Source organism: Corapipo altera, unplaced genomic scaffold (genome assembly GCF_003945725.1).
Source record: "Corapipo altera isolate COAL_440 unplaced genomic scaffold, ASM394572v1 22, whole genome shotgun sequence".
Taxonomy (NCBI): Eukaryota; Metazoa; Chordata; class Aves; order Passeriformes; family Pipridae; genus Corapipo; species Corapipo altera.
Window position 1 is genome coordinate 2,173,487 of NW_020884886.1, and position 20,571 is coordinate 2,194,057.

General features: G+C 37.7%; 1 protein-coding gene across 1 annotated transcript in view; it reads right to left on the minus strand.

Moving 5' to 3' along the window:
• Positions 1-4,286: 4,286 nt before the first annotated feature.
• The window catches only part of SORCS2 (sortilin related VPS10 domain containing receptor 2), a 543,833-nt gene continuing 527,548 nt past the window's right edge, over positions 4,287-20,571 (minus strand). The window contains 4 exon segments of the mRNA XM_027642785.1: positions 4,287-7,471; positions 7,810-7,889; positions 10,035-10,192; positions 19,202-19,304. Coding sequence (XP_027498586.1) covers positions 7,448-7,471; positions 7,810-7,889; positions 10,035-10,192; positions 19,202-19,304 — 365 coding nt within the window. The 3' untranslated portion in view covers positions 4,287-7,447.

Consider the following 20,571-nt stretch of genomic DNA (forward strand, 5'->3'; position numbering starts at 1 on the left):
GGAAAGTCAAGAAGGGGGAAGAGATCATGATTCTTCTTGCTATCACTCAGGATACAGTAAGGTGCATATCCAAATAAAAACACAGACAGAAATAGAACATAAAGCAAAACAAAAAGCAAGGAAGAAAAGGTGGACTGTAGAGAACTGATCAGGAAGAGAAGGCAGGCAAGGCAGAACAAAAGACAGCAGCAATAATGAAAAAGAACAAAAGGACTACAAAAGGAGGGGGAAGAAAGGAGGAGAAACAGAAGAGAGTGAATTTTTTTTTCTATAAAGTGTCACCAGTTACTTAGCAAAGAATTGGAAGAATTAAACAATGCAAGGGACTTCTCTGAAGAGTTCAGCATCTCAAAAGATTAACCCCAAAGAGAGGAGTGTATTCACAATCAAATGGAGCCAGTGAATTGTGCAATTGCCTTACTATCTTGTTTGTGAAGATATTCTGTAATATTAGCCATTTAAACGCTCTGCTGAGAATCTGGGACTTATAGGTGGTCTATTATAATATTCCCCTTTAGTCTAGTTTTACCATTTGAAAACGGCCCATGTGCATGTTACTGATGTTTGGGGTTACACGTCTTCTTAGAATCATAGAATAGAATCATAGAATCGATTGGGTTGGAAAAGACCTCTGAGATCATCGAGTCCAACCCTTGGTCCAAATCCAGTCCATTTACTAGATCATGGCACTCAGTGCCACGTCCAATCTGCATTTAAAAATCTCCAGGGATGGTGAATCCACCACCTCTCTGGGCAGCCCATTCCAATGCCTGATTACTCTCTCTGTAAAGAATTTTCTCCTGATATCCAACTTAAATTTCCTCTGGCGGAGCTTAAGCCCGTGCCCCCTTGTCCTATTGCTGAGTGCCTGAGAGAAGAGACCAACCCCCACCTGGCTAGAACTTCCCTTCAGGTAGTTATAGACGGTGATGAGGTCACCTCTGAGCCTCCTCTTCTCCAGGCTAAACAACCCCAGCTCCCTCAGCCTCTCCCCATAGGACTTATGCTCCAGTCCCTTCACCAGCCTTGTTGCTCTTCTCTGGACCCGCTCCAGCACCTCAATATCCTTTCTGAACTGAGGGGCCCAGAACTTCTTCTGCACAGTCTATTCTTAATCCATAACAAGAATATCTCAAAAGCCACATGGATATAAGCCAGCTGTTTTTCTGTATGAGCTGTCCCTGTTAAAAATATCTGTTTCACAGTTTCAGAAAGATTTCCTTTTATAAACTGTTTTAATCAATAAGCAGTGTGAATTAATACTTCTTTTTTAAAGCAAAAGCGAATAAGCCAATTCATGCGCTTTGATCTGCAAGAGCAGACACTGTCAGTAAGAACTAAATATAAGTATCAAAAGCTGGTTAAAATTAGCAACAAATAACATAGAAATATAAGACATGCTAAGAAAGTTATTTGGAACGCCTGGCCTTCCTGGTGATTAATATATTCATTATGCCATTAAAAGTATGTGCAAAAAAGGCATATTATTTAAATAGTGCCATGTACTGCTGTGTCTTATTGCTGCTCAACAGGGCTTTATGTCTACTGTATTGCAAGTAATCATTGTAAAGATGCAAATTCTACAGAAACTCAGAAATCAAGTCTGATCAATAAAGCTGAAGTTTGTGTAATGCCTTCAGGTGTTGCAAGGAAATAATATTAAGCAAAAATACTTGTGTAAAGGAAGAATCTACTTATTGTCAGGGCTAGTAAATGTCACTTCTAAAAGAAAATCAATCTGGAAGGACAGAGAGACAAAGAGTTTGCAATTAAGAACGTGTATTTTTAGAGATACTATTAAAAAGTATTTAATACAAAACATAACAGCTCTTTGATAAGGATTTTGTTCACACAGCTATGTCATATATCATTTCAGAGTACATATTTCTAAGCCTTCCAGCATTTCTTGTGTTAGATACTGTCTTATAGAAGATCACCTCAGCTACCAGCACATAAACTACCTGAAAACTTTAATGATGACAAGCTTCACATAAGGAAAAAAAAGGAATCAAAAGAATGAAAGTCATACATGGCTCCACAATTCATATTGTAAGTAATCTGCTACTCCATTTAACAGGAGGAAAAAGGATGGTACTCAAGACTTGTGGAAATGAGATCTCACTTATTAAAAATCATATAACTAACTTGCCGTATGTATCAATTTCAGTGGAAAAACATTCGAAGAGGAATGCATTCTTTAGCCTTCAGAGCAGCCTGAAGTACCATTACAGGTTCTTCTTTCCCTGTTGGTAAGTATCCTCTCTGCTTATGCAACATATTTGAAAAGAGGGGAAAAATAAAAACTTTGTCTGCATGATGTTCCCATTCAGACATGGGAAACAAACTGTTCTAGTCCACCTCGACACTGAGAAACCCTTCTGCACCCCCTCCAGCTTGAGGTTACACAGAGAATTGGAGGCAATGCTGCCAAGGTGATCAATCAGGTAGAAGGGCTAACTTGGGATAGAAGATTAAAAAATTAAGAGTGTACAGCTTGACATTTCCCAAAGACTGCAGGGTTAGGCTATAAATTGTAAAAGCTAACTGAGGGTCTAAGTTATTTGTCACTTCACTGATTATAGACTAAAAAAAAGTGAAAACATCACAGGAATAAACATGAATTTAAATGGCACTGAAAGGGTTAATACTGAGATACTGAAAGGAAATAAGGAACATGAAAATACAAACTTGACATTAAGAAAACGATCTGAGCAGACCTACTTACAGTCAATCAAATGACATTCTAATGAAAGTTTTAAAAATACTTTCTCAGACTAGTATGATTTGGCTATATGCCACTCTCTTGAAGAAAGTTGTAGAAGCAATGTGCAACTGGGACTAGAACAGAGAAAATGAGCCAGGAAGCAGCTTTTTGGATGGACTTATAAGACACAACAAATTTTTGCATCTTAAAAATCAATGTTTATAAACGTAAATGCTTATAAATTTCTTTCTGGTGGAAAGCCAATATTTTGAGAGAAATGAGAACTTACTTTCACCTAAAAAGCTGAAATAAAAAATGAAGGTGGAAACAATACAGTGGTATCAATCAATATACAATAAAACAACTATAATAACTTCAACTGACAGGGACCATGCAATGAAATAAAATTCTTAGTTTCTCTCCCCCCCACACCTCCAAAGTCTCATTAGTGAAAAATTACAAAACCTCTTTTATAGGAAACATAGGAAAAATCTATGACTGAAATTGTCATCGATTCTATCAAGTTAGCAACATTGTATTTGACTTGAAATAACACTAGAAATTCAAAGTTTATCAGAACCACTGGTTCATCATCAAAAAGTTACTGCAAACAATGCATGTATTTAATTTCTTATAAATATTTTCTTCTTTTCTTTTTCCCAAACATTTCTTTGAGCATGTGTTTGTGTAAGGAGGACGGAAACTACTGCAGATCCATTCTATTGACCTCTATTAAAGATACAGCATACAGTAGGTACAGCATTTCCACTAAGGACCTAAAACACAGCTAACCAGGATAATCATGTCATATGAAACCTGCTTTGCACTAGGAACTACCAATGGCAAAGCACTGATTTGTATTTGTCTAGAGGACAGTAACTTAACCAATCATCTACTTTACATGAATAAACAGTTTACTCCTCTTTACACCAGTCATTGAAAGAAGAACACTCATCAAGAGGCATATAATTCAATAAGAATATCATAAAATAATTCCAAGAAATTGGATTTGAATTGGAGATAACAACATCTTGCCTCAGGCTGGTACCTTCTATTTCTTCACAGCCATTTCCACCACCCTCTTCTACAGAGTACAAAAATACACTGGTTTATATTGCTTTACTTTTGAGAAATTAATTGTGTGGACTTTCCTTAAATGTCCTTTGAGCATTTCTGAGTACTTTATATGGATGGACCATTCAAAAGCCATATAAAACATTCAATGTCAAAAGGGAAAGCAAAGGTAACAGCTGTAAATCTTGACAGATCTGTTAGAATCCTTCAGATCATACTGTTTGGAGCACTCTGAAAAGTACAGGGTGTTTTTGAAATTGCAAATACATCAGAGTTTAAGGTCAAAGATGCAAATGAGGCCTGTGCACTGCCAGTTTTGTTGGTTTCAGTATAGTTCAATACCAGTGCTAATAAATACCACTGTACCCATTTTTATATGTTTTTTTATATGCTACCACATAACCATGTTCCAATAACAGTGTTTAAATAAAATTACCTTTTTTTTACCAGTGATGTACCTTTTTTGGATTATGCATTTTTTTTTTAATTTATACATAATTGCAGCTGGTTTCAGTGGACTACTTTTAAGAACAGTAATAATTACAAGTAAAACAAAGAAAGTGAAACCATTAATACTTTATGCTCACAAAATTCTTTGACTGTGATGATCCTGAACTAACAGTAATTAATTTAGCCTCACAATATCCCTGTGAGATAGGTAATTACTATCAGCCCCATTTTATAGGTGGGGAAACTGAGGCATGTACAGGTTAAATAACTTGCCCAAAGTCTTTACTAATAAATTTGATTAACATGTAAAAATACTGCATGTGTGTGTGCATGCATGTGTAACTAGTACTTGTGCATAGAAGCAACTTGTTTCTGAATACACATGTATCAGGATTTTAGATTCATTTAAAGGATAAAATAGTAAGATATCATGGATGTAGTTCAAGAGATTTGAAATCTAGCACTAGAAAATGGTAATAGTATTTTCTCAGTTTTAAAATTGTTTTAAAGTTATTCTTGCAGGGAAATCAAGGGCTTCCTTTATTATCTGCTGGGTATTATTAATAAAGTTACAGCAATACCAATATCTCTTTAGAAAACAGTGTTTTTGAGACATGACAAACCAACCTCACAGGAGTAGTGCATGAATCAAATTAATTAGCATCGAAAAACATTATTACAGGCACTATATTGTGCTAAGTGTTAATTAGAGTACCAAGCAATATTCTACTGTGTTCCAAAAGACTCCTGTGATCAGAGACACAAATCAGCCTGAATTAAATGTATAAAAGTAGCTGTTAAAGCATAAATTAGATGTGTGACCTAGTTGCAATAGAGTCCTTTGCCAATCAGACTAACCATGTAGAACAATCCCAAGATAGAACTTCCATCCCACCCCTTTCTGTGAGGGTGGTTTGCCACTCACCTGCCCTATACAAATAACCCACTTCAGATTTTATTTCACAGGAACAAGTAAGATGTTTGTAATACTATTTTATTCTCTGCTCCAGCTCATTCCACTAGAAAAAACAAGGAGAGCTGGTGAGGTGGGGAAGCCCCTGCTGCAACAATCCTGAGAGTTTCCAATGCACAGCACATTTTGTATTTGCACTTCTCTTCAAGAAACTCAGACTCAGATACCTTTAAGACCTTGGATTTCCACACAGTCTGGCATACAACAGTCAAATGCAGCAGTATTTCTCTGTTAATAAATTTACATGGCACTATACAACTAAATAGGTAGAAATTTTAGAACAATTTTTGAAATTATTTTCCTGAGCAGTTTGCAAGTGCTTTTCAGAATCTTCACTCTAACTTTTCCACTTAGTTCCTTACAGTAAGTTTATAAGCAAGATTTTCTTGTGCTTTACACATACATCTTATGGGGTTTGTGAGAGCCTACAGTACTACACTGAATTATTACACCCCAGTCTCTTGCATTTGATGACAATATGCTCTAGGATATCCACAGCTACATGGAAGAATGACTCCAATGCATACAATAATTTTAAGACAGTTCTTTCCTATTTTACTAGCATTCATTATTTTCTGTTTGCTTATTCTGGATGATGTAATTAGCTATCTGTATACTTCTTAAACAAGGTGGTGTGCGAGCTCGTCCCTAGCATCAGTATGACATTCAGTGAGTACAGAGTTATTTATTCTCTAAAGGCAAGAAGTAAAGAGATTATACAGATTTCTGAGAGAAGCATCCTAATTCCAGGCAATGTGGCACACACACGCACACCCCTTAAGCTCATCACACCACACTCAGTTTCCTACAAGGTGACATTAAGGGCAGAGAAAAGACAAGAGGGGTGTGGATTCACTGTGCTGCTGTTCCCTGGGGATGTAGAAGTCAAGACTAGGAAACTCTGACCCAGCTCACAAAATTGGGATTAGGAAACACTGACCTGACTCACCAGCCTTTCTGCAGGCAGCTCCTCCAGAAGCCCCTCCCTCCCTCTCTTGCCCTCCCTGCAGGAATAGGGGTCAGTGGTGGTAGGGACTGAGTGACACCCTGTGGTGATGGGAAGGAAATATGAACCCCTAAATCCCATCCCATCCTCCCCATGACACTTCAGATTGTCAAACTAACCCTAGTGGAAAAGGTCAGAGTTTGCCCACTCCAACCTGCAAGGGCAAAGATCCAGAGGAAATCTCAAACGGGGATGCAGTGGGAAGGAGATGGTGGTGCTACCCAGCCATTCCCGGAGGAGAGCTCTGACCTATCTGGCACATCTGCCCGAATAGGAAATTAAAAAAAAAATAATCATACAAAGAAAGTGACTTAAAAGAAGTATTTACACTCTCTGGAAATTTAAAAAGAGACAGGCCACTAGCACAGGGTTTTACAGGATAACTCATCTGGCACCTGCCATCATCCTGGAGGTGCTCACTCAGGAGAAAGGAGAGAGGAACTGAAATGACTGTCTGCAAGTGAAGGCACCTGGTCTGGAAATAGCATCAAGCTGGTGTTTTTCTTTCACCCAGGGTGGGACTGGGGAAGATACTGGTGCTGATAGTTTGTCAGGACTTGCTACACTTACAAGAGCATGATCATATATTATGAGATATCCTAATTAACATTTTACTTCCTTTAATCCACAGAAGGACCTAAGCCTAAATTCATTAGATTGTCTCACACATGTTTAAGTTAAGAGCTTGTCTCAACTAGGAGTGCATTTGTCTCTCACTCAGTCCTTTCCCAGCACAGAAACACTTGACCTCCTAAAAAAATTGTCATTGTGATCAACCAACCATCTGTTCTGGTCTAGTCACTTGTGTAAAAATCACCTTACCAGGATGAAGAGTCCCAGCCTTCTGCTGAATACCTCAATTAAAAATATAATTAAAAAGTTACAGTCAATCATTCTAAAAATAAACATAAAGAAACAGAGCACAGACAGAAAAGAAATAAGGTGGCATTGAAGGTGCCTAGGGCTACAAATTTGCTACCATAGTTTGAGTTTCAATCGTGATGAGTTCCCAGGCCATAGAGTGAATACGACATAGCCTTCGCCCTTGGTAACTGAAGATGGATGCTTTTTTCCACAGGACTGGTATGAAATCTCCTCTCCATCAGCATTTACAGCCATATTTGCAATTTTGTGACATCACCAGGGAAAAATAAAATGGTACAGAGAAGTCTTTCGGGTTTTGTGTTCAGCTGCAAATATCAGCTAACCAGGTAACTGTGCATCTCTCTGGAGTTGATGCTCAAAACCACGCCTGAGTGATTGCCTATGAAAATATAGAAAAAAAAGGCCAACATTAGTGTATTTCAGGTACTCCACAATAAATCCCCCTTTTATTGCAGGGACAAGTCAATTGCATAAGAGAGTGGCTTTATCAAACAACAGGTCAGGTGAAAGTTGGTGCAACAGCTCCATGTACCTACAGCACACTTTTGCGCAAAGCTTTTGCTCATGATGGTGGATTTGTGGTGAATTCCTAGGGTTTCTATCCCAGTGACAGCATAAGTTGGTTCTCTGTGTGGCTTATTAAGGTGTAGTTGTCTCGAGGGGTGCAGGTGAGGGAGGAGAATGGAACCTGAGGCGTCCATTCGACATGCCACTGACCTGGGACTGGACACTGACCGGCATCAGCAATAAGGGAACTCTGTAGCTGTTCAAGCTGCCACTTCTCCCAGAAGGAGTCACTGCAAGGTAATGGTGTTGAGGAGTCCCAAGGTGGGGGTTGCGATAAAGTAGGCAACATAAAATATATAGAAAACAAAAAAAGTGGATGGGTGAGTCTGGAAATACTGTACTGTGGAAATTCAAAAGTTACGAGAAGAGAGAGAACAAACAGAAACCCAGGCCTGTAACTCCCTCCTGTGCATGGAGTGGAGGCGGCTACTGACATCTCCCAACAGGGGGGGAGAAAGCTCACCAGAACTAGAAGGGATCTCCATAGCATAGGAACCTTCTGCAAATCATGTCGTACACCACAGTTTAATATAAAGCAGGGATTAAAACATGTTACATACTCTGGCCAGATAAAATAGAGTATCATTAACAGGACTATTTTCCTGGCAGAACTGAGCAATACTAGAGCTAGTGGAAAGTATTGCAAATAACCAAACAGTAGGGCGAGAGGGAGTATAGTTTTATGTCTTAAATAACATATTCTGTCTAAAAGCTGTACAGTAGGTGACAAATATGGATGATTATGATCCACAGAAATGAGCTCTTTACACTCTCCTAGAAAGGCTGCTGGTGCTGACATCCTGGCAGAAGCACAAATCACCTCGAGCTATGCATTTGCTAACTGTCTTATGTCATCAAAACATCATGATCTTGTACTCTTTAACCCTAAAATAATGCTCTGCCCAGATAGAAGATTTTTGTTTTCTCTGAGTAATGAGTGCAGGGCAAGCAGAGATTAAGTCTGAATATGTTACAAATCAGGGTAGCATTTCTTTATTCCAGCATCCCAAGCTGCCTGGTTTTTTTAATAGGTCATAAGAGATTTTCTACCATTAAAAGTTATGGTTTTGTACATTACTAGAGGTGTTTGAATGCTCCACTTTAATAGGCATGTCTGCAAGGACTTTATTAGCATTCAGCTTCTCTTCTAAAGACCCTGAAGATGATCTCATCAAACAATTTTAACACAGACTCTGTTTTTCAGGGCTATTTTTCGGACTAACTCCAATAAAGTCAGGAGGGCAACCAAGGTTGACTTGCAAAATCAGAATGAAAACACAGTGACACTCATACACAAAGGTTGTCAAAGAGGAGATAGAAATACACAAAGCAAAGCAAGAGGCTGGATTCTTCCCTTGTGTTCAAAGCTAACACCTTCAAGAACTGAGAAGTGGTGCATAGTTCAGCAAGTGAAAATAAAGACATCAACAACAAACAATAAAGGTGAAACCCAAGATAAAGAAATCTCTCCTCTGACCAGGTTCTGTCTTCCCCAGGCTACCTCTGGTGCAGCTAAAACACATCTTCCATGGAGTTCATGAAGACATTACAGTTGCCTTCCACACCATGAATCTACTGCTACAAATCCGAAAGGCTTTGGGTTATCTGATTTATTTTCACAAAATGTGCAGAAATGGAACTGGGTGTTTTTTACATTGTCCTACATTTTTCAGACTGTGACCTGAAAGCAGTCTGAACAAAATGTAAATTTTACAATAAATGAACTTTATAGATCAGCACCCCGTCTTACATTAAAACTACCCACAGGATGCCAAGATAGACACTTCCACCTGACATTGAAATCATATCTGAGAGATACTCACAGAAAGTTTCCCTTGTGGTTCCCTTACAACCACCTCATGAATACTAAGAAAGTCAATAGCTAAATTAAGGAAGACTTATGATACTTTTTATACATGAATAAATTTAATGTTTCTAATCACAAAAACCTTAAATGCCACTGGAATATGAAGGCAAATATAGCAATGGATCTCCATTCAATCCATCTGAAATCATAGAAGCATTGACTCTACAAATCCTTCTGGCCTAAACTCAATTTTCTACTAATTCTGGAAATTATTGAGTGAATTCAACTGTTGCAGATTATATCCTATTCTCTCAAATATAATTTATCTCTAAAATTGTCCAAGTCAGTCTCCTGATATTAAACTACTATCTCTGTACTCATGCTCTATATAGCATATCATCCATACATTAGTTTGTATATCAAGCAAGCCAAAAGAAGGTGACTGAGATAATCCCTTGTCAGTGGTGTTACCATTTGTGTCTTCCTGAGACTGAACAGAAAATGAAAAAGAGCTAAAAGGAAAACAAACAATTACTTATGAAAATTTATAAACTAAAAACGAAGTTACCTCTTGCGTTACCTAGTGTTTGAGAGTCCAGATCATCATCAATAAACTCCTCACCCTGGATGATGTTCTGGGTGTCCTCACTGTGATTAACAGGGCTTGTCATCTCCTGCTCTTTTTCATTGTGCATCTGGGCGTAGACATTTCTGCCTGGCAGTTTCCTAAATCGGACAAGGAGAAAAAATTTTGTGATGGAGTTCTTTTGTGTCACACACACACTGGCATCAGAGTAGAGCTCCAGCAGGTCAAAGTCATTCCAGAATCAAAACCATTACCACTCCCTCCTTTCCTTAATTTTGTGATCATGACCTAAACTTATCAACTCCTTATTCTGGGTTACAGCTCTTTTTAATCACCTTATCACGATGTTCATACCAACATAATAATTAAGCATCAATTTATCACCAAGACTGACAGACAATGAACAATGCTGAAAAAAATACTAAAGGCACAGAAAAACTGTTTTAAGAATTCAAGCAACAAAAAGGCTCAATAAGCATTCATTCCTGGTCCCAGGTGTCTTTACAAACATTAGGCTGGATTGCAATCATCATCACATCTCCCTGGTGACGTGGGCTGACATTAAAGTGTGATAGCATCAAATGGCACTAGTAGTCATCAGGATGGCAGAGAAAAAAGCAGGAGAAGTCCAGGAGACAGAGAGTGGAAAGAGAGTGAAGAACCGGGAGGCCAAGACCAAGTGGTAAGGAGTAAGAAGGTAAACAGGCATCAATAATGGCACAAGACAGGGGAGGTTGGTGAAGTTAAGCAGGCAGCACTGAAGGAGATAGAGTGTAAAGCTTGGACTGGGAACTAATGAATTAGACAAAACTCTCTATACGAGACAACACTAAATTCACTCATTCTGACTGTAATCTAGAGAAACAAAAAGCATGTTATTAAATGACTCTAATGAACAATTAGCACCATGGCTGAGATCGGGAGGCTTATGACTTAGTATTGATAAAAAGTTCTTAACCAGATTAATTTAAATTAGATTTCGTAATATCAAAGGGAAAAATTAGGGACTTCTAATTTTGCAACACAATTTATGGTTTAAACATTTCTCAAGAGTCACACCCTTTGTGCTGCAGCTGTGCTCACCTGCAATCTGCCTGGGCACATAAGGACATCCTTTCCTAGGCACCAACCAGACACTTCAGATTTGGGAGTTGCAGGCTATAAACTCTGTTTCCTATAGTGCAAGAAGCAGCTTGACAGCTTGATCAGCATGACAGTAGATCATGGCTGTCAAAGCCTGTGCTTAAACACAGATTATTGCAATGGGCAGACAATGAGAAGAAAAGAGAAAACAGGGTTGAAGTGCTGAGGTTAAGCTGCAGTTTCTGTTGAGCTCCTTTAGACAGTGAGAAAACAGAAAAAGTGACACTAATTTTTAGGTTTCTCTCTAAAAACAACCATCAGCTGTTCTATATTCCGGCAGTTGAGAAGTTTGAAAGCTGCATAAACAGATTGCTCTGTTTTCTCTAGGCTTTTGAAGATGACCTGTCTTTAGATGTAATTTCAAAAGAAGGTGTCTTTACCAGATGGCACCATCTTAGTTTGAGATAAAAGTTACTGCAGCAAGCTATTCTAAACAGCACCTTCCATTGTGTCAAAGTAATTAAAATAAATGGAAATTGCTAAACAATGAAAGATGACTGAAGACAATCTCCTCTCTTTAATTTGAACAATCCAAAAGATGAATTGCATCCTATATACCTACACACACACACAAAATTATATATAGATATATAAATTAGGCATTTTATCCCATTATTTATAAGCAGTACAAAGAAAGAAATCTGATTGTTCTTACTCTTTTCTGTATCTCAGTGAAGATGGGGTAGATAAAGCACAGGACTAGCCAAAGGACAAAGTTGTAAAGATGGTCTGATGACACAATGTTCTGCTATTATGATAACTACAACAGGTCCGACACAAACATACACATAAAGCCAAGTCCTGCATCATTCTCCTTCCATTACATGGATAAAAAAACCCCATGTTTAAAGAGGGAAGGACATTTCTCATTACCAAAACAAATACATTAGGTAATTAATTTTGATTTTTTTTTCTCCAGGGCCAGTAACTCCAGACTGTTTTTAATGTGTCTGGTAATGAAACTAGTCATGTGGAAAACAATATTCTCTCAATCAGACCTGCATCAAACCTGTCAAATTGCTCACTTTCAGTCCACCAGCAAATGCCTAAGGGAGACAAATCCCAGAAGAATGTCTTTGTAACACATCTGCAGAATAAGCACATATGTTTCTGCAATAATTAGGGGACCTTCTCAAAACTATTTCTGACAGATTTTAGAAGTATCAATGGTATTATCCAAACAATTTTGACATAATAAAAATGTTAAACGTCTCAAACCCATATGGCCCATCAGACCTTTGCAGTTAAGTAAAAGGAGAAGAGCTGCTATTCTGACTACTGTCTGCCCAGACTGAAGGACCAGTGTGAAACCAGGTCAAGGAGGTATGTCCTCTAGTGTAAATCCTGAGGCTTCAACTCGTGTCTCCTGTAAGATTTACTAGTTAGAGATAACCACGATCACAACACCTACTATTAAAAATATGAACATTTCTTCACTCTTCCTAAATGAATGAACCTCTCAAGTTCACAAATAACCATTAAATGTATGGTTATCCCATTTCTTTATGGGCTAAGAATAAAGGGAGAAAAGGTGTGAGATGTTATTTCTCACTCATCTAACCCTGCCCTGTCCTGCTAAGTACAGATCCATCATGGAAGCTACAAAGCTGAGGTACTCAGTACTTCCATACTTTCCTTTGCTCCTCAACCTGACAGAGGAAAGCACCTTAGACTGTAACACTGAGCATGGACTGGAGGAAGGAGAGTATTACAGCTCTTGAGAAGACACATACTGTAGGCATTAGACCTTTTATACACTACAGAGATCTCTACGTGTTTCATATTGGTTCATTTTTACAAGGAAGAGACTCAACCACACCAAATGAAATGATAGTCCAATCCTTTTCAAGAGGCACTTTTAACACATGTGCCAGATGTTCTGTTTACAAGGGACAACCACAAGAGATGAAACAGGATGTGGATACTGAATCCTTGCTAAGATGGCCTTGATAGTGACAATTTTCCAGTTGCTCCTTGCTGCTCTAACAGATAGGAAGGAAGCTACTACCCCTAATTATACAGAGAAAAACTCTAGTGTACCATGATGTGCTTTGCTCTTCTTCAAGAAGCAATTGAGTCCAATGTAAGTGTTTGAAGTAGGCAGAGCTGAAATGCTTGGGTGTACATAAAAGACAACTGTGAAAACATGACAAGGCACGAAATTCGACCCAAGAGATTTATATCAGAAGTATGGAAATTGAAAGCACATTTAGAAGAACAGACTAAAAGATTATGCAATACTTTCTTTTGGGGGTCTACTCTTCATCTGCAAAGTGCATGTGCTTCACATCCATCACTGCAGACAATTACCTCTGCTCAGCAGCACCCCATGGTTTACATATTTAGTTCCTTTTGTTTTCCCTGTAGCATTTTTTTTCAATCATGAAGAAGAAGAAATATTCATGTCTGCTTTGAGAACCATAAAAATATGAGGCTAGAGACATAATTCTGCACAGTACTACTAAAGAACATCACAGCACATGGTTTTCACCATGCTTTTCAAGTCCTACACCTTTTAGAAGCTATTCCAGAAGGTATATTTTTCTTCCTATATTCACAAATTCTAATCAGTTCATACCCAAAACTGTACTTAAAAATGTTCATCAGGAAGGAAAGCAGGAGGGGATGAGATATTGATTCCCACTCATTTAAACTCTAGTTTATTTGCTTTTGAATTCCTTCCTTGCGGAGCAAATATTCATTGGCCTTTATGCAACTTCATTTGTTTTCCAGAGGCTTGATTAAAATTCTGTTTAATATAAAAAATAGGAACATATTCACATGGCAAAGGATACAGAATAATGTAGCATTCTCTTGGAACTTAAAGAAAACTAACAACAATAATAATCCATTAAATAGAATACTTTATTGTGGTGTTGACTTTATCATGTTTGGATTTATGTTCAGATGACTGACTTCTTTGTGCTTTAAGACACTCCTGATATACTTGCCTCTTTCATTTCAGAAATCTTTTTAGCATGCCATTACTTTGATTTCTGAGGAAGTTTTTACGAAATATTATGGATCATTAAATTAGTGCCTGTTTTTTTTATCACTAAAAGGCACAGACTGGGACTAAGCTTGCTCTCATGGAACATAAAAGTAGTATAAGCAAGGTGGGGAAAAAAGATAGCTTTTCTTCAGAGACTGAAAATGAGACAGTAAGTCAATGAGGCAGAAAGATAACAGAGTTCTGCTCCAGATTGTAGAAATGACCCAGGAGGGGGTTCATTTACCAAAAGTGGCACTTGATATTAGCAGGGGGAAAAGGAATACACACAGAAAGGTATAAATCTGGGCAAAGAGGATTCACCTTGATTTGTGAAAATGATGTATGCAGCTTTAAGTACACTGCAAGTAGTTTGCATACAAATTAAAAGACAAAGATTTTCATACTCTTTCAGAGAATTGAATTACAATTAACCAGGTAAAATACATAAGCAGAAAAGCCAAATATTTGCTCTGGTTTGGCTACTCTAATATCCTGCTGTTATACAGAAATGAAAAATGAGAAAAGATGATTTCAGATCTTCCGCTAGTAACATGATGATTAAATGGCAGCTTTGATGTGGCTAAAATATAATTTTCCTTTCCTCCACTTTTCCTTGTGCAGACAGTGCTATTTCCCTTCTCTATTCTGTTGCCCGGGACCCCACACCATAAAGCTTTTTCTGAGACGAAAAAAAAATCTTTTCTGGAAAGCAATTTGAAACCCACAAAAAAATACAAACATTGTTCCAAAGGGAATGGAAGAAATGTGTTCTTACTGAACCAAATCTAGTAAAGATGGTATGATATATAAAAAATATATGCAGGTCCCAGATCTGCATTAAAAAATAGTCCTCATTTCTCAAAAAAATATTTTCCAGCTGCTTCATGCTTTTGTGGTCAAAAGAAGCAGCTGCAGTCCATTTTACCTGGATGTTTAAACAACTGAAGCATACTAGTGAGTATTACAACATATTGTTTGCTTGAGGCATCCGATCAATGCTTTCCATGCTCAGAAAGTAAGGGCAAGGAAAAGGCGTGTTGCTCATGGCTTGCCCACCATCCACGTTTGCTGGCCGCACAGCCTCTTGCTCCACAATCATGGGCACACTTACCAGCCAGGTATGACCTATTGCTCCTTGCTGCCATGCTCAAAATCCCCCCCCCCCCCCAAACTATCTAAACCAATAACTCAACTATACCAAATGGCTCATCTCATTTGCTGGAAACAATTCGAATTAGTTTTTAAAACCATCACAGCTATAATTTAAAATTTACTTTTCATTTATGGTGTAAAAATAGCCCTAATCCGATGTCCTTATCTACTCAGATCACAAAGGAAACCCTTGTGTTTCTCAAGACTTTTTGGCTTTTGGTTTTTTTTTTGGTTTTCCCCTGAAGCAACTAACCAGGCTCAGGATTGCCAGGAGTCACTTCATGAGCTCTGGGGACTCCAGCACCAGTTTTTCAAGCACATGTGGCAAGAAGTGGTTGGATGCACAAAGGAGCCATCAGATACAGAGGGGAGGTTTGGGGAGGTTCAGGAATGAGGAGATGAAACGATAAATGATTGCAATTTTACAGCATATAGGAACAGAGGGCAGCAGTTTTCCTAGTCAATGCTTAAGTATTTGGGATTAGGGCATATGAGAACAGATGTGACCTACAGTCACCTAATCAGTAGCTAGACAGCCATGACAGCTCTTGTTATCCAGCAGATCCTAAAATGTTAGATTTGATTAGAGGGAAATTATACAACTTACATCTTTCCTATTTAATGGGAATTCCTTGAGGAGCTATGAAATGGCATTGGTTTTTACTATGCACATCACTAATCAGCCAAAATCCCACTACTTCTGTGTGAATCTGCCTCTGTTTTTCCCCTGTCCCCCTACCTAATTAGATGAAATACTCTCTTCATTTTCTCCATATGAGGCATCTGACAAAGAATCTTATGCAGAATTGTTATTTTTAGATTACTGCTCTCCCCCAAACTAATTTTGTGAGATTTACTTCTTGCAAGAGACACCAATCTTAAGCACCAAATACTGCAGTTTTCAAAAAAATGGGAAATTAAACAGGAGCAGCAAGTGTCATCATTGCTTATAAAAGGTTAATAAAAAAGAGGTATTAGTCTCTGATGTCTTGTCAATACCATCTTTCATCTCCCAGTTCAGTCTGACAAAAATTAGTGTAAATTGAGACCCAAGTTCTTATGACATGAACTGCAGAAATAATCTGGGCAGGTGAGCATGCTTGGGGACAAGGAGCCTCAACACTCAGGAACCTTGGAGTGGTTTGGGCAGGTTTCTCCATTTTCTATCAAAACTGTAGGTCTACACAGAAGCCAGTAGTTTGTCTTTAATTTTCATCACAAGTTTTGAACTCATTGCAAATAGATGAAATGTTCTCATGTATGAAGCTGTAACTTCACTGCCAATCCAGTCACCATCTTATTTGCAAGCCAAGTTTTCCTTCTTTGCATCTTTCCAGGTATCAACCTTATGTTAACAGTCCTTTGGGACAGCAAAGAGAGAGAAAGAGAGCAGTCCAAGGCATGTCCATGCATTCTCTTGCATACCACCTGCTCTGCCTGTGCTCTAATGCCAACTGCAAGTCCTGTAGACCCAATTAGTGTAGTGATAAAACTAGGATTAATAAAAATGTCTCTGATGTGGGGAAAAAAGGAGTTTTAACCTTTTGTGAAGGGAGTATCGGACTATTAACCTACATTGAATGAAAGAAAAGCATCATGGAATGTCCTTCATCTCCTCCCTAATTTTGTGGATCATACATCAGAATTATGGACAGTATTAACATTTCAAAACTTTATACATGTCTGTAATTTCTAAGTGGAAATAAATAATATTTTTATTTGCCTGGGTAATCTGAGTTACCATAGGACACAGTAAGTGTTAGTCTTTTGAAATTGTCACCTAAAATTGAACATTTTTTGTTGCCTATGGCATTCTTTTAGCAAATTAATTTTTAAAACACAGGCATATAATATCGACAAGCTGCCTTTGTGCATTACAACTTTCAACTTTTATATCCATAAAGGACACTCAGTTTCATAGCCTCGGTCCCTGTGGACCAGTTTGTGAACTTCCATACTCACTGTATTGACTTTAAGGGACTGTACTCCCAACTAAGTACTCCATGGGGATCCAGAAATTCACCATCCATCTTCATAAACACAGGAAAGACTTTTTAAAAGGGATTAAAGATTTGAGTGCTCAAGAAAAAAGCAATTTTTCAAACATAGCACTGATTGGGTACTCAATATTCTTTGAAGATGATTGCAAATGAAGGATGTAACAAAAAAATGTCATATTTGAAAAGCTTATCAGGAATATTAAAAAATAATTCTGTCAAACATCTCTGAAACAGATAAGATACAGACTAAAATTGAATACTACTGCTTGGTCATTCATCAATGACAACAGCCATTTTCAGGCTACTGACAAACATTTGAATATAACTCAAAATTCTCCTCAATCACACTTAGATTACTCCCCCAAAAGGTAAATGTAATGATTTTTCACAAATTATATACAGAAGTGTAAGAGACATTAAAGCTCACAGTTTGGAAATTGTACTACAGTTTCCTTTTTAATAAAAGCTCTATTTATAAAGCAATGGTTCATTGGGGCATTTTAGAAAGAACTTAAGGAAGATAATTTTTTTATTCCTTTATTGAATATTTTATACTTCTTCTACCAGGCAGTAATTGTGTCTGTTATTTAACTGCTCTCATTTAAAAGCTAATAAAAGATATAAATCACAGAGCTTTTGAAAGATATCACAAGGAAGTTTTATGATCCCAAACTACAAACACCAAATCCTCCATGTGTTGAAATAACATAATTACATCACATCGACCACTTTTACGCTTTTCCTTGCTGCAGGCACCTAACATAGCAAAATGGATTTTTATTCCATTGTAGACAGTCTGATACAGTATTCTGTGCTTTGCACTTTTGAGCAATCACTCACTATGAACTCTAAGAAACTTAGGTGGTGCAGTGAGAAAGTTAAGAGATTCTTGAAGAAAAGGGGCTTTTCTCTATTGACATAAAAATTCTTTAGCTAAACAAACTCATACTTCAATGCTAGCTACACGTACTGCTCTCACAAACTTAATGCTGCACCTAGTTCTAGAAACCTAAATTTATTTCAAATAAAAATCAATCTTTCAAAAATTCATCAAATCAATATCAATCTTCACTAAGTAAGGACAACACGATTTGATGATGATGATGAAGGCTTGTTTCCAGTATGTTCAAACCCAAGAGCTTCTGAAGTCCCCAGAGATAAAGAAATACCAAGAGGTTAGTCAATGATAACATATCCCACGAACAAGAACAAATTATTTAAATTGCACAGCACCCTAGCAGCTCTGCTTAAAATCAATTGCAGACTAAAGATATATTGGACTGTCTAAGGTTGGCATGGCTCAATTTTGAGAATATGCCTCACATAAAGGCCACTTCCAGAAATATTTCTTCCCTCCACACACTCTAGAGTCAAATTAACACTAATCTCTTTCTGTCAGTCATTCTCCATGGCATTGCCTCAGCAATTAAAATTTAATGTGTGCAAAAAGAAACCCCAGAGCATTATGCGCTTCGATAAAACTACTTTTTTAAGCAAATCAGCATTGCAGATGCATTCCTTGTCCTGATAGCTTTAGTTTATTCGTAACTGTTATGAGTAATGAGGAGGGAATTAATCAGGAATAATATTTTAGTTCAGTTCTGATTCTTGATGATATCAGACAAACTGAAGAAACTCTCCATAGTTCCCATATTGTTGATATTTATCTTGGAATGTAGCAAGTGAAACAAGCATCAGTGCAGTACCTTGAGGTCTGAATAGTTCAGAAAAACATGGTTTTCAAAGTGATGTGCTTCTTGCAATTCTTCAAGAAATCTCCTTTTCAAATTACAACCTCTGCTTTGCTAGTCTGTGGGTAAATCTAATGCTTAAAATGTGTGTGTTGATTAAGGTTTACTTGCCTTTTGAACTTGTAGAGGATGAAAGCCCCGACTGCAACTAGACAGATAACAAAGAGAACCACAATAGCCCAGTAGCCACTGCCTCCTCCAATCCTCTGAGAGTCTGAAATACAAAATAAAAGAACAGTATAGCATGTCCTCTTTCACATCAGTCACATTGTTGAGCCTTTTTTTCTATTTAATTGTCAAGTCAAAAACATTTGTTGGTATTTGTGCAACCTCTTCTTTTCCCTCCATCTGTGGCTTCTTCAAAAAGACAAAAACACAGAATTAATTGGTGACTTGTGACTGAAGGACAGAGGGCCAATTAAAAAAAAACCAACCAACAACAAACCCCAAGACCCTGGAGATTTAATTATTCACATACTCAGTGGTTGGTTTTTTCCTGGGAATCTAAAGTTTTCATAGTAAATGATCACACACCCTAAGTACATGTGCCTCACAAAAATAGGGCTGTATTAATTTAGCAGATGGAGAAACTAAGGCTCTGAACAACAAATGAACTCATCAAGGTCATACATCAGTAAAGGCTGGAATGAACATGGGCTTCTTTCAATCCCAGCCTTTTGTGGTGGCTAACGAATGTCAACCCTTTAAACCAGATGAGGTACCACAGTGAGACTGTAGCACAGCTCTACAGATAAAAGAGTTTTGTCTTCTACAGAGAGCTGACAGATAAAATACCACTAGCATTTACACAAATTGATTGTGGTCAGCTAAAGCTGTTCTCCCACAACACACTGAAATACGAAAGAAGGATATATTATGGGAGATAATACACAAAAAATTACAGGACATTCCAATAGAAGATTCAAGTCAAAGCTGAACTTTCTGGTTAAAACATAATTTTAACGTCTCCCTGTTAAAAATACACACACTTATGCACATATACTCTCTTCAACCAGTTTCCATCAACACAGTGAATCCAGAGAGGCAGGAAATGCATGTATAAAAATCCCCTGTATCCACTTGTTTTAAAAAGAGTAAAACCAAAATTTATCTCAGGACAGGATTAGCAATGTGGAGACCCTACAGCAATCCTCACATTAGTTGAGTTGAAGATCAGAGATACATGGCAGAGAAGCAAGTCTGTGTCTCTGACTCATGTAGTTAGAGCAGTAGAGCTAATGGTTGAGATAAGGGTAAAGAAGTTCTGTTTTCTCGGCAGCCAGTGCAACCAAAATGTCTTTAGATCACCAGATGGAGTTTTTTGAAGCCTGGTTGCCTCTTTCTTCAGGGTACTATTTTGTGCAATAGAGGTATTTACTTAATGTTGTGGTTACACAGAAAAAGCAAGAAGCTTGTGATACAAATCATGAACTATGACAAAATGGAAATACCTAAGAAATATTTATTCGGTTGTGATTCTT